Genomic DNA, 13,626 nt, shown 5'->3' with positions numbered 1-13,626 from the left:
CATACCCCCTGCCCCGACTCCCCACGCGATAGTACCATGGGCCAGAGCGGTAGTACCATTCTGGCTCAGCGGTAGTACCGCTAAGACAAAACAGGCAGGAGTAGGAAAAAGGACATGACAGGACCCCACAATGGTAAGAGACACTTCAAGAGCACGAGAAAGGGAAAACGAAACTACACAACAAGTGACTCAAACCCACACAAAGCCCTCAACAACAACCGTTGATCATGAGGGGAGGGCGGTAGCCGAAACCACCTATGTTTGAGTGAAAAGGTATGGCACCGCGAAGATTTTAACCTTGGGCCCATGACCAAAACTCATCTTTGAAGCGCAAGTACCATCAAACTATGGCTAATGTGAAAGACTTTATCGATTTATGCATAATGGGGGGAGGGAGAGTTCATTGAGAGAACAATACTCCCCCTATGTCCATGCCTACATCTAGAACAAGATATAATGAAGAGTGTGGTGGGGTGTGCCTAGATTCAAGCCACATTTCTCAAATCAATGGTATTTAGCTCATGCCTTAACTCGCGAAATCTTGCTTCATCTAGAGGCTTGGTGAAGATTTCCGCGAGCTGCCCTTGAGTGTTGATTGATAACCCACATGTATATGGGATCGCAACGATTTTCCAGGGTAGAGTATTCAACCCAAATTTATAGATACGACACAAGGGGAGCCAAAGAATATTTGCATGTAGTAGCAGCTGTGTTGTCAATTCAACCACACCTGGGGATTAATTATCTGTAGTAAAGTGATCAGTAGCAAAGTAGTATGATAGTTTTGATAACAGTGGTAGCAGCAATAGTAACGGTAACAGTGATAGCAGTGATTTTGTAGCAGTAACGATAGTAACAGCAGCAGTAGTAACTTAGCAAGACCAATATGTAGGAAAATCGTAGGCATTGGATCAGTGATTCATTGGATGATAGTCATCATGAGACAGTCATAACCTAGGGCGATATGGCACTAGCTCCAGTTCATAAATATAATGTAGGCATGTATTCCGTAACTAGTCATACATGCTTATGGAAAGAACTTGCATGACATATTTTGTCCTACACTCCCGTGGCAGCGGGGTCCTATTGGAAACTAAGGGATATTAAGGCCTCCTCTTAATAGAGTACTGGAACAAAGCATTAGCACATGGTGAATACATGAACTCCTCAAACTACCGTCATCACCGGGAGTCGTCCCGACTATTGTCACTCCGGGGTTGCCGGATCATAACGCATAGTAGTTGACTATAACTTGCAAGATCGGATCTAGAACATGGATATAATAGTGATAACATAAACGGTTCAGATCTGAAATCATCGCACCCAGGCCCAAAGTGACAAGCATTAAGCATGGCAAAGTCATACCAACATCAATCTCAGAACATAATGGATACTAGGGATCAGGCCCTAACAAAACTAACTCGATTACATGATGAATTTCATCCAACTCCTCACCGACCAGCGAGCCTACGAAGGAATTACTCACTCCCGGTGGGGAGCATCATGGAATTGGCGATGGAGAAGTGTTGGTGATGACGAAGATTGAAGATCCCCCTCTCTAGAGCCCCAAACAAACTCCGGATCTAGCCTCCTGATGAAGAACAGGAGACGGCGACGGCTCCGTCTCGTGAAACGCGATAATTCTTTCTCCCTGATTTTTTTCTGGAAAAATAGGATTTTATAGCATTGGTTTCAGGGTCTGCGGGGCCACCAGGTGGGGACAACCCACCTGGGCGCGCGTGGAGGGGGTGGCGTGCCCTGGTGGGTTGTGCCCACCGAGGTGCCCCCTCTGGTGGTTCTTGGCTCCAGAAATTATCTTTTATTGTATAAAAAATCCTCGAAAAGTTTCGTTCCATTCTGAGAACTTTTATTTCTGCAAAGAAACAATACCATGGTAGTTCTCCTGAAAACAATGTTAGTCCGGGTTAGTTTCATTCAAATCATGCAAATTAGAGTCCAAAACAAGAGGAAAAGCGTTAGGAAAAGTAGATACGACAGAGACGTATCAACTCCCCCAAGCTTAAACCTTTGCTTGTCCTCAAGAAATTCAGTTGATAAACAGAAAGTGAAAAAGTAAAACTTTTCTGAACTCTTTTCCTCTTGTTTTCATAAATAAACTTAAATAGCACCTAGGTTTTCAGCAAAGATTATAACTGACCATGTCGACAATAACTCTTAAAAATTATATTAACTCATATCAATGACATAATCAAGTACCGAGCAATAATAAGACATCTCAAATAGCAATACATTGTCAAAACAACCATGATGCAATATGACAATAGTGGTATCTCGCTAGCCCTTTCTGGGACCGCAAAAAATAAATGCAGAGCACCCCCCCAAAGTTCAAGCAACGACTAAACATTCTAATTCATGGTACAAAAGATCCAGTCATGATGCACCCAACATTAGATACACACAATGCATCAGCATGACAACAATGCTCTCAGGTTCTGGCTCTTATTTGAGAAGGTGATGACACAACACAAAAGTAAATAGATAGTCCCTTCGCAGAGGGAAGCAGTGATTTGCAGAGGTGCTAGAGCTCAAGTTTTTAAAACAGAGGTAAATGAAATTTTGAGACATGCACCCTTCTTGTTTACTTTGCGACCATCAGTTATCAATATCTTCCATGCTAAACACATTAGTAGCAGTTCCCAAGCGATAAAGTAAAGGTTATTGCTCCATAGGAGTTTTTGTTTGATTATTATAAGTTCCTTTTGCAATTTGGGACTAGGAATCCCTATTACCGCCCCTTTTCTCGTGCAATGGTGAGTGAATAAACACCCATCCTGAGAATAACCCGCTTAGCATGGAAGATACCAACTACCTCCTGTCGCTTTATGAACAATCCAGGCACACAAAAAATATTTCTTTGAAGTTTTTAGAGGTGGCACATGCAAATTTACTTAGGACGGCATGGTAATACCGCATATAGGTAGGTATGGTGGACTCATCTAGAATAACTTGGGTTTCGGGTTTTTGATGTACAAGCAAAATTCCCACTTAGTACAGGCAAAGGCTAGCAAATAGGTTGAGAAGCGGCCAGCTAGAGAGCAACAACGGTCATGAAAATGCATTATGCATAAGTAACATTGGATACTATCATGAGTAGGATATGAACACCATGAACATAAATATCATAGAGGCTATGTTGGTTTTGATTCAACTACATGTGTGAACATGTGCCAGGTCAAGCCACTCGAACATTCATAGGAGGATACCATATCATCATACTACATCACAATCATTTTAACGCAATGTTGGCATCCAAGATAAATCATTATCCACTCCTAGCTACTTATGCATGGCATGAGAAACTATAATCTCTAATTGTCATTGCAAACATGTTTGATCATAATAGGCTAAATCATGGATACTAGGTTAAGCATATTTACACAAACAGAACAAGTCGAGTTCATACCCGTTTCTCTCTGCCACGGCCAGTTCATCGAATATCGTCATTATTGCCTTTCACTTGCATGACCGAACGATTTGAAAATAAAAATAGTGCAAGAGTGTTGTGGACTAAGATGGAATCTGCAAACATTTTATTCAAAAAGGAGAAGACAAGGTAATATGGGATCTTCGTTAGATCAACAATAATTCAAATGAGAGCCACTCAACATTTTCATCGTGGTCTTCTCCTCGGTATGACTCAATAAAAAGAAAAGAAATTCAGAGAAACACATTCAAATATTTTTGGAGTTTTTGGTTTTTAATAAACAAGCAAATAAAAAGGGAAAAGAAAAAACAAGAACAACTATTTACACGGAAAGCTCCTAACAAGTAAAAGAAGAACAAGGAAATATTTTTGGTTTTATTTTTAGTGCTACAACAATTTAAAAGAAAAATTAAAGAAACAAGAAATATGTTTTTGGATTTTCTCAAAGTTTTTTCAAACACACAAGAAGAAAGCGAGAAAATAAATTTAACATGGATAATACAATGAAAAAGTGTGAACACCGACAACTGGAATGAAATGTGTGAACATGAATGTAATGTCGGTGGAAATACGTACTCCCCCAAGCTTAGGCTTTTGGCCTAACATGGTAATCACCAGTCATACAAGCCATGAGGCCCTATGTTGAAGTGCTGGGGAGCGGGCACCTGAGGGTCCCACTGCTAAGGATCCTCCTGTGCTGCAGCCAGGTTGTTCCGGTAAGCGACAATGTCCTTAGGCATAATCATGTATCCGCCCCTTGTAATATGATCAAACAAAGCAGGTGCAGACAGTGAAATAATATCACGAGTTCTCACACTGAAAACTAAGTTGTAAGGAATAGGAATATCAGGGTAATCAGCAACAATAAACTCTCTTCCATAACTTCTCGATCTAGGTAAACGTTGGGCAAAGGATGATCATGCTGGCGTATCTAAACGTTAAAGTGAGTCGCCAAGCGAGTAGCGTAAATGCCCCCATGTATTTTACCCTTGGATCTGTTAATGTGAAGGCAGCGTGCCACAATAGCTCGCAATCTATAAGTATTGTCGCCATAAAGTGTGTGAGTAAAACAACAAAGTCTGGGGCGCTAAGTGCACCTACCTTCTCTCTGGCAAGTAAGCACTTTGTAATGAATAGAGCAAAATAATGTCCAGCCGAAAAATGTAAGCTAGTAGTGGTGACACCCGATACCCCTCTCTCATCCCCCACTGTCAGAGTACGATAAAAACCATCAAACTCTATGGGCCTAGGCTCTACCAAACTACCATCAGAAGGAAGCATGCATATGTCACAATCAGTAAGTGGTATCTGATGGTTTTCAACATATAAATTAAACTGCACCTGAGGGGGAATATTCCTAGAATGGAAAGGAAAATTTTGCACTAAGGAATTTGTGAGGAGATGATACTATTTGCATTCAGCTGCGATGAAGTCGGTGAGGCCGGTATTATCAGCGTATTGTGCAAACTCTTGAAGGATTCCAGTCCCTTCCATGAACAGATTGTGCGGCCGTTCGCACAGCCATAACTCCGCCAACCTTTAGGTATGGAGATCATTGTCAGATGACTCCCCAATAACTCCCTTGGAGGTCATCTTGGAAGCAAACTTCCTAAAGAAACTCATCCTTTTCCTATGAACAAAATTCTGAAATTTTTAGTCCACTAAATTTTCTCAACAAAACTTCACAAAATCGTAAGCAACTACTCATAGGGATGTATAGAGGCCATAACAAGCATTCAAACTACTTAGAACTCTAAGAATTCAACATGCAAGATCATCTACAGCAGCACCAAGAGTAGCTAATTATTCAAAATATAAACCACTAAAGCTAAAACTAATTGGACACATGGAGGAGTCACATACCAAGCAATAATTCCCTGAAAGAGTTTCGGAAACAGAGCTTCGAGCAAAGAGATCGAAATCCGCGGTTTCGGGAGCAAGAACATGAGAGAGAGAGACCAATGGTGATTTTTTCCTGGAGGAATGTGGTGATGTGGGAAGAAGAGGTAAGTGAGGGGGACCACGTGGGGACCACAACCCACCAGGGCGCGCCTGGGGGTCCTGGCGCGCCCGGGTGGGTTGTGTCCACCTGGTGCACCTCCCTCTGATATTTATTTGCACCAGAAATTCTTAAATATTCAGAAGAAAAATTGTATTTAATCTTCAGAGCATTCTGAGAACTTTTTTTTGGGTCATTTTTACTGCACGGAAAATTCAGAAAACAGACAAAACATGGCATTTTATTTTATTTAACTAACAAAAACAGAAAACAAAAGGTAGAGACAGAAGGTAGTCCTTACTAAATTCATCAACTTCATACCTCTCAAAAATGATCCTTTGTTAAGGTTGATCAAGTCTTATTAACAACCACTTTAGATTAGCATGAAACTGAAGAACTTTCGTAAATCACTAAGTTACCTTGACGGGATATGAATGTCCCCAATAATAAGAATTTCATATTTATTTTTAACAGTGGGTAGAGGTAGCTAGAAACTTCCAATAGTGATTATTGTAGATTTTTTAATAACATTAATACCATTCACTTGGAATTGTTTGTTCGAAAAGTGCATCGTATGCTCATTACCGTTGATATGAAAAGTGACCTTACTTTTATTACAATCAACAACAGCCCCTGCAGTATTCAAGAAGGGTCTACCAAGGATAATTGACATGTTGTCGTCCTCAGGCATCTCAAGTATACCAAAGTCAGTCAAAATAGTAACATTAGCAACAACAACAGGCACATCCTCACAAATACCGATAGGTATAGCAGTTGATTTGTCAGCCATTTGCAAAGATATTTCAGTAGGTGTGAGTTTATTCAAATAAAGTCTCTTATATAAAGAGAAAGGCATAACACTAACACCAGCTCCCAAATCACATAAAGCAGTTTTCACATAGTTTCTTCTAATGGAGCAAGGTATAGTTGGTAGTCCCGGATCTCCAAGTTTTTTAGGTACTCCATCTTTGAGAGTATAGTTAGCAAGCATAGTGGAGATTTCAGCTTCGAGTATTTTTCTCTTATTGGTGATGATGTCTTTCATGTACTTTGCATAAGGAGGCATTTTTAAGATATCAGTCAAGAGAGTACGCAAAAAGACTGGCCTCAGCATTTCAGCAAAGCGTTCAAATTCTTCATCTGGAAAAGGCATAGGTTTTTGAACCCATGGTTCTCTTTCCTTACCGTGTTTTCTAGCAACAAAGTCTCTTTTATCATATATTTTATTCTTGGGTTGTGGGTTATCAAGATCAACAACTGGTTCTATCTCAACATCATTATCTGGTTCCTTGTTATTTGTTTGAGTGTCTTCATGAACCTCAACATTATCTTTTTCATTATCAGAAGGTGAGTGTTCACTACCAGATTGAGTTTCAGCATCAGAGATAGAAACTTCATTATAATTATCAGTAGGTTTTTCTACTTCAGGTTCACTAGAGGCAGGCAAAGTCCTATTGTTTTTCTTATTCTTTTTCTTTTTAGAAAAGGCTAGGTGCATCAGTGTTAATTCTTTGAGAGTCTTGTTCTATTCTCTGGGTCCCTCGGGATAAAGTGGGTCCTGAGTCATGTTACCTCCTCTAGTTTCTACTCTAATAGCAAAGTCACTTATATTATTGTTCATTTAATCAAGCAACTCTCTTTGAGATTTAGCAACTTGTTCTAATTGAGTTTGAACCATAGAAGCATGCTTTCCTACACCTCTAACATCATTTGAGACTCTAAATAACAAGTCACTTAAGCGAGCAATCATATCAGAGTTGTATTTCAACTGTTTCATAACATTTGCATTGAAGTGATCTTCCTTTCTAATGTAATTATCAAACTCATCAAGGCATTGGCTAGGACGTTTATTATGAGGATTATCACTATCATTGAACTTCATTAAAGAATTTACCTCTACCATCTTAGGTGGTGGTGGTGCATCAAGCCCATGTATTTCTTCAATAGGTGGTGAATTTTTAACATCCTCTACTTTAATACCTTTTTCCTTCATAGATTTCTTTGCCTCTTGCATATCTTCAGGACTGAGATATAATATACCCCTCTTCTTTGGAGTGGGTTTAGGCGGTGTTTCAGGAGGAGTCCAATCATCATAATTTTCCAATATGTTATTCAATAGTTCTACAGCTTGCTCAATAGTTCGTTCCCTAAAAACACAACCAGCACAACTATCTAGGAAATCCCTAGAAGCATCGATTAGTCCATTATATAAGAGATCAAGTATTTCATTTTTCTTAAGGGGGTGATCAGGCAAAGAATTAAGCAATTGGAGAAGCCTCCCTGAGGGAGTCCTGGATTAGGGGGTGTCCGGATGGCCGGACTATAGCCTTTGGCCGGACTCCTGGACTATGAACATACAAGATTGAAGACTTCGTCCCGTGTCCGGATGGGACTTTCCTTGGCGTGGAAGGCAAGCTTGGCGATACGGATATGTAGATCTCCTACCATTGTAACCGACTCTGTGTAACCCTAACCCTCTTCGGTGCCTATATAAATCGAAGGGTTTTAGTCCGTAGGACAAACAACAATTATACCATAGGCTAGCTTCTAGGATTTAGCCTCTCTGATCTCGTGGTAGAACTACTATTGTACTACCCATATCATCAATATTTATCAAGCAGGAGTAGGGTTTTACCTCCATCGAGAGGGCCTGAACCTGGGTAAAAACATCGTGTCCCTTGTCTCATGTTACCATCCGCCTAGACGCATAGTTCGGGACCCCCTACCCGAGATCCGCCGGTTTTGACACCGACATTGGTGCTTTCATTGAGAGTTCCTCTGTGTCGTCATCTTTAGGCCCGATGGCTCCTCCAATCATCAACAACAACGCGGTCTAGGGTGAGACTTTTCGCCCCGGACACATCTTCGTATTCAGCGGCTGCGCACTGCGGGCCAATTCGCTTGTCCATCTGGAGCAGATTGAAAGCTACGCCCCTGGCCATCAGGTCAGATTTGGAAGTTTGAACTATACGGCTGACGTCCGCGGAGACTTGATCTTCGACGGGTTTGAGCCACAGCCAAGCGCGCCGCATTGTCACGATGGGCATGATCTAGCTCTGCCGCCGGACAGTGCCCTGGAGGCCGCACAAGTGTCCGCTCCGACCCTTAGCTCGAAGCCGACTGCGTCGATCGAGGACGGGTGGCTGGACACCACCTCGGGGGCTGCTATCTCTACAATGATTGAGCCGAACACTAACCCTGTCCTTTGCGAAGCTCGTGACTGCAAGATGCCGGACTCCTCTCCGGACTCCGAACCTTCCGCGCCCCTGCCAATCGAATCTGATTGGGCGCCGATCATGGAGTTCATTGCCGCGGACATCTTTCAGCACTCGCCCTTTGGCAACATCCTGAATTCGCTAAAGTCTCTCTCTTTATCAAGAGAGCCCTGGCTGGATTATGGTCAGGAAGGTTGGGATGCGGACGACGAAGAAATTCAAAGCCCACCCACCACCCACTTCGTAGCCACTGTCGATGATTTAACCGACATGCTCGACTTCGACTCCGAAGACATCGACGGTATGGACGACGATGCAGGAGACGACCAAGAACCAGCGCCTACAGGGCGCTGGAAGGCCACCTCATCATACGACATATACATGGTGGATATCCCAAACGATGGGAGTGGCGATGGAACAATGGAGGATGACCCCTCCAAGAAACAGCCTAAGCGCCGGCGTCAGCGGCGCCGCTCTAAATCTCGCCACAGCAAAAATGGCGACTCTGGCACCAGAGATAATAACACCCCGGACAGTGCCGAAGACAATCCCCTCCAGCAGGATTCAGCGCAGGAGGATGGAGAAGCCAGCCCTCATGAGAGAGCGGCAGACAGAGAGGTAGAGGACGATAATTACATGCCTCCCTCCGAAGACGAGGCAAGCCTCGACGATGACGAATTTGTCGTGCCTGAGGATCCCGTCGAACAGGAGCGTTTCAAACGCAGGCTTCTGGCCACGGCAAGCAGCCTAAAGAAAAAGCAGCAACAGCTTAGAGCTAACCAAGACTTGCTAGCTGACAGATGGACCGAAGTCCTTGCGGCCGAAGAGTATGAACTGGAACGCCCCTCCAAGAGCTACCCAAAATGCAGGCTGCTACCCCGATTAGAGAAGGAAGCACCCAAACCTACATCACCAGCGCATGATGCAGCCGACCGGCCACCTCGTGGCCGCGACAAAGAGGCCTCTCGGCCCTCCACTCAAGCCGCACCCCGGGGCCGCTCAAAAAATACCAAGGCATGGGGAAGTGCGCCAGACCTGCGAGATATATTGGAGGACAGGGCAAGGCAAACAAGATCGATCTACGGATCGCGTGGGCGCCCCACTACACGTGACGATAACCGTCACGCCGGATATGGCAATTCCGGCCGGGCCGAACACAGTAGACAAAGCTCATTTGAGCTGCGTCGTGATATAGCCCAATACAGAGGCGCCGCACACCCACTATGCTTCACAGATGAAGTGATGGATCATCAAATCCCTGAGGGTTTCAAACCCATAAACATTGAATCATACGATGGCACAACAGATCCTGCGGTCTGGATCGAGGACTATCTCCTTCACATCCACATGGCCCGCGGTGATGACCTACACGCCATCAAATACCTCCCACTCAAGCTTAAAGGACCAACTCGGCACTGGCTTAACAGCTTGCCAGCAGAGTCAATTGGTTGTTGGGAAGACCTGGAAGCCGCATTCCTCGACAATTTCCAGGGCACTTATGTACGACCACCAGACGTCGATGACCTAAGCCACATAATTCAGCAGCCAGAGGAATCGGCCAGACAATTCTGGACATGGTTCCTAACCAAGAAAAATCAAATCGTTGACTGTCCGGATGCAGAGGCCCTTGCAGCCTTCAAACATAACATCCGCGACGAGTGGCTTGCCCGGCACCTAGGACAGGAAAAGCCGAAATCCATGGCAGCCCTCACAACACTCATGACCCGCTTTTGCGCGGGAGAAGACAGCTGGCTAGCTCGTAGTAACAACATGACCAAGAGCCCTGGTAATTCGGATACCAAGGACAGCAACGGTAGGTCGCGTCGCAACAAGCACAAGCGCCGCATTAACGGCGACAATGCTGAGGATACGGCAGTCAATGTCGGATTCAGAGGCTCTAAACCCGATCAGCGGAAAAAGCCATTCAAAAGGAATAATCCGGGCCCGTCCAATTTGGACCGAATACTCGATCGCTCATTCCAGATACACGGCACCCCCGAAAAACCAGCCAACCACACCAACCGGGATTGTTGGGTGTTCAAGCAGGCAGGCAAGTTAAATGCCGAAAACAATGACAAGGGGCTGCATAGCGATGACGAGGAGGAGCCCCGGCCGCCGAAGAATAGAGGACAGAAGGGCTTCCCCCCACAAGTGCGGATGGTGAACATGATATACGCAACCCACATACCCAAAAGGGAGCGCAAGCGTGCACTAAGGGACGTATATGCGATGGAGCCAGTCGCCCCAAAGTTCAATCTGTGGTCCTCCTGCCCGATCACTTTTGATCGAGGGGACCACTGCACTAGCATCCGCCATGGCGGATTCGCCGCATTGGTTCTAGACCCAATCATTGATGGATTTCACCTCACCAGAGTCCTTATGGATGGCAACAGCAGCCTGAACCTGCTTTATCATGATACAATGCGCAAAATGGGCATAGACCCATCAAGGATTAGACCCACAAAAACGACCTTTAAAGGCGTCATACCAGGTGTAGAGGCCAACTATACAGGCTCAGTTACACTTGAAGTGGTCTTCGGATCCCCGGATAACTTCCGAAGAGAGGAATTAATCTTTGACATAGTCCCGTTTCGCAGCGGCTATCACGCACTGCTCGGACGAACCGCATTTGCAAAGTTCAATGCGGTGCCGCACTACGCATACCTCAAGCTCAAGATGCCAGGCCCTCGAGGAGTCATTACGGTCACCGGAAACACCTGACGCTCTCTCCAAATGGAGGAGCATACGGCGGCCCTCGCGGCAGAAGTAAAAAGCAGCCTCACAAGGCAATTCTCGAGTCCGGCTATTCAACGTCCGGACACCGTCAAGCGCGCCCGAAGTAACCTACAACAAGACCGCCTGGCACGTTCCGAGCACACGTAGCAATGCGGCCCCAACCCCAGCCCTCGCAAAATTGCGAAACCAGTACTACACGTACATAATTGTGCTCTGGAAATAGCATGGGCATAGGGGGAGGGGCACGACCACGCACTACTAGGGAAAACCTTATACACAGAAGTTTATTAGTAGCGCGGTTTAAAAATGGGCGCTACTGCTAATTAGCAGTAGCGAGGGATATAAAAACCACGCTACTACTAAGTTGATAGTAGTAGCGAGGGGTATAAACCCACGCTGCTACTAAATGGTCTCCAACAATGTCCTCGGGATAGGCCATAGTAGTAGCGAGGGGTATAAAACCGGCGCTACTACTAAATAAGTAGTAGTAGCGCAGGTAAGACCCCCACGCTACTACTAAGCCTGTCCACCCCCGGCCCGATGCACACTCCCACCCCACCAACCGTCCCACACCACCCACCCCCCGTCTGTCTAAAAAAACCTCTCTCAAGAACTCGCACGATCTCCTCGGTCCACCCCACCCCGGCTCCTCTCCCCACGATCTCCTCGCTGCCGCCCCCACCCACACCGGCCGGTTCCGGCGAGCACCGACTGCACGCAACACCCCACCTCCTCCTCCTCCCCCTCCCTTCCCCTTCCTCCTCCGCCCTCCCCTTCTCTCTCCTTCTTCCTCCCGGCGGCCGGCGATGGGCGCGGACGAGGAGGAGCACCAGTCCCCCGCGGAAGCGTGAGCGCGAGGAGGGGAGGAGCCCGCGGCCGCCAACGAGAAGCGCCCGCACACGACGGACGAGTCGGGGAGCGCCTCACTGCTGGGGCTCGCCAACTACGCAGACGAGGAGGAGGAGCGTGGGGCCCCGAGGGGCACGCGAACGGCCGGCCCCGGGAGGAGGAGGAGGAAGACGATGAGGATGAGGAGGAGGACGAGAGGAGGGCTCCGGAGAGGCGGCCCAGGTAGGTCGAGCTGCCCCGGGACTGCCCCTACCTCAACACCGTCAACCGACAGGTATGAAATCCTTTGGTACTATCATTTTACATGTTAATTCGGTTGCAATTGCCCTGTGTTGGTCTGAGCCTGCTTGCCAGTTCTATTCACCCCGCTATTGTCACTGTTTCGGTGTCTCCTAATCCAGCACAACCATGTCTTTATTAACCTTGAAATCACATGCGTATACCCACAGTCTTGAGGCAGGCCACCATGTCTTCATTAACCTTCAGACTGAGATGGTTTAGATTGTATTTATTCCCTTGATTGTAGATGGAAACCTGCAAGCATTTAGGCTCTTGTGATATGAGAGCTAAATATTCATGCCTTTTATCATATGTTATTAATCACTTTTCTGATTAAATCTGTAGGTTGGTCTTAACAACATTAAGGTGACTGACTTTGTGAACGTCACAATACAATCACTGATGAGGATTGCCCCTTTGAGAAATTTCTTTCTTATACCTGAAAATTATCAGCATAGCAAATCCCCACTAGTTCATCGGTTTGGAGAACTAACTCGGAAGATTTGGCGGCCCAGGCAGGTAGAGCTGCGCCGGGACTGCCCCTACCTCGACACCGTCAATCGACAGGTATTACTTTTTTTTTGTTCCGGCATTTTGGTCGTCGATTGGATTGCAATTGCCTGCTGTTTGATGGGGATAAGGCTGGTCTGAGTCTGCTGGTTCTGTGCACAGCTCTAGAATTACCTGAGACGTGCTCACGGTGGTTTAAGTATTAGTCGCTGATATGATATGGTGTGACTCTTCCAGCTCAAAAACATGTAGAAATGTAGAGCTGGAGCTTGGCGCTTAGGCATTTAATTTGTTGCTACCTTCGTGGTGAATTCTGGCAGCAAAGCCTCTTCATTTCAATCAGTAATGTAGCCCTGTATTGGTAAACTAGTGAGTGCTTTGTCTGTGCTAGTACCTCACGATTTCATCCTTCTATATGCACAAAATAAATTATTCACCCCGCCATTGTCACTGTTTCCTAATTCAGTACAGCAAACCTCCTATGTTTTTTGCGAAAAATAAGTGTGAAACGTTCTAGTGCTGACCCCACAAGTACCTAGCATTCTGAATGTGTCTATTTCCTTTAATCCCTAGGTTTAATCTGTAAGCTACAA

At 45.5% G+C, this 13,626-nt stretch overlaps 1 protein-coding gene across 1 annotated transcript in view; it reads left to right on the top strand.

Moving 5' to 3' along the window:
- Window positions 1-13,201, top strand: part of LOC123067473 (pathogen-related protein-like) — a 117,180-nt gene extending 103,979 nt beyond the window's left edge. The window contains exons 6-7 of the mRNA XM_044490255.1: window positions 12,869-13,090; window positions 13,196-13,201. Of these exons, the coding sequence (XP_044346190.1) occupies window positions 12,869-13,090; window positions 13,196-13,201 (228 nt within the window). The remainder of the gene's footprint in view (window positions 1-12,868; window positions 13,091-13,195) is intronic.
- The last annotated feature ends 425 nt before the right edge of the window (window positions 13,202-13,626 follow it).

Source organism: Triticum aestivum, chromosome 3B (genome assembly GCF_018294505.1).
Source record: "Triticum aestivum cultivar Chinese Spring chromosome 3B, IWGSC CS RefSeq v2.1, whole genome shotgun sequence".
NCBI lineage: Eukaryota > Viridiplantae > Streptophyta > Magnoliopsida > Poales > Poaceae > Triticum > Triticum aestivum.
This window is presented reverse-complemented; position numbering and strand designations above follow the sequence as displayed.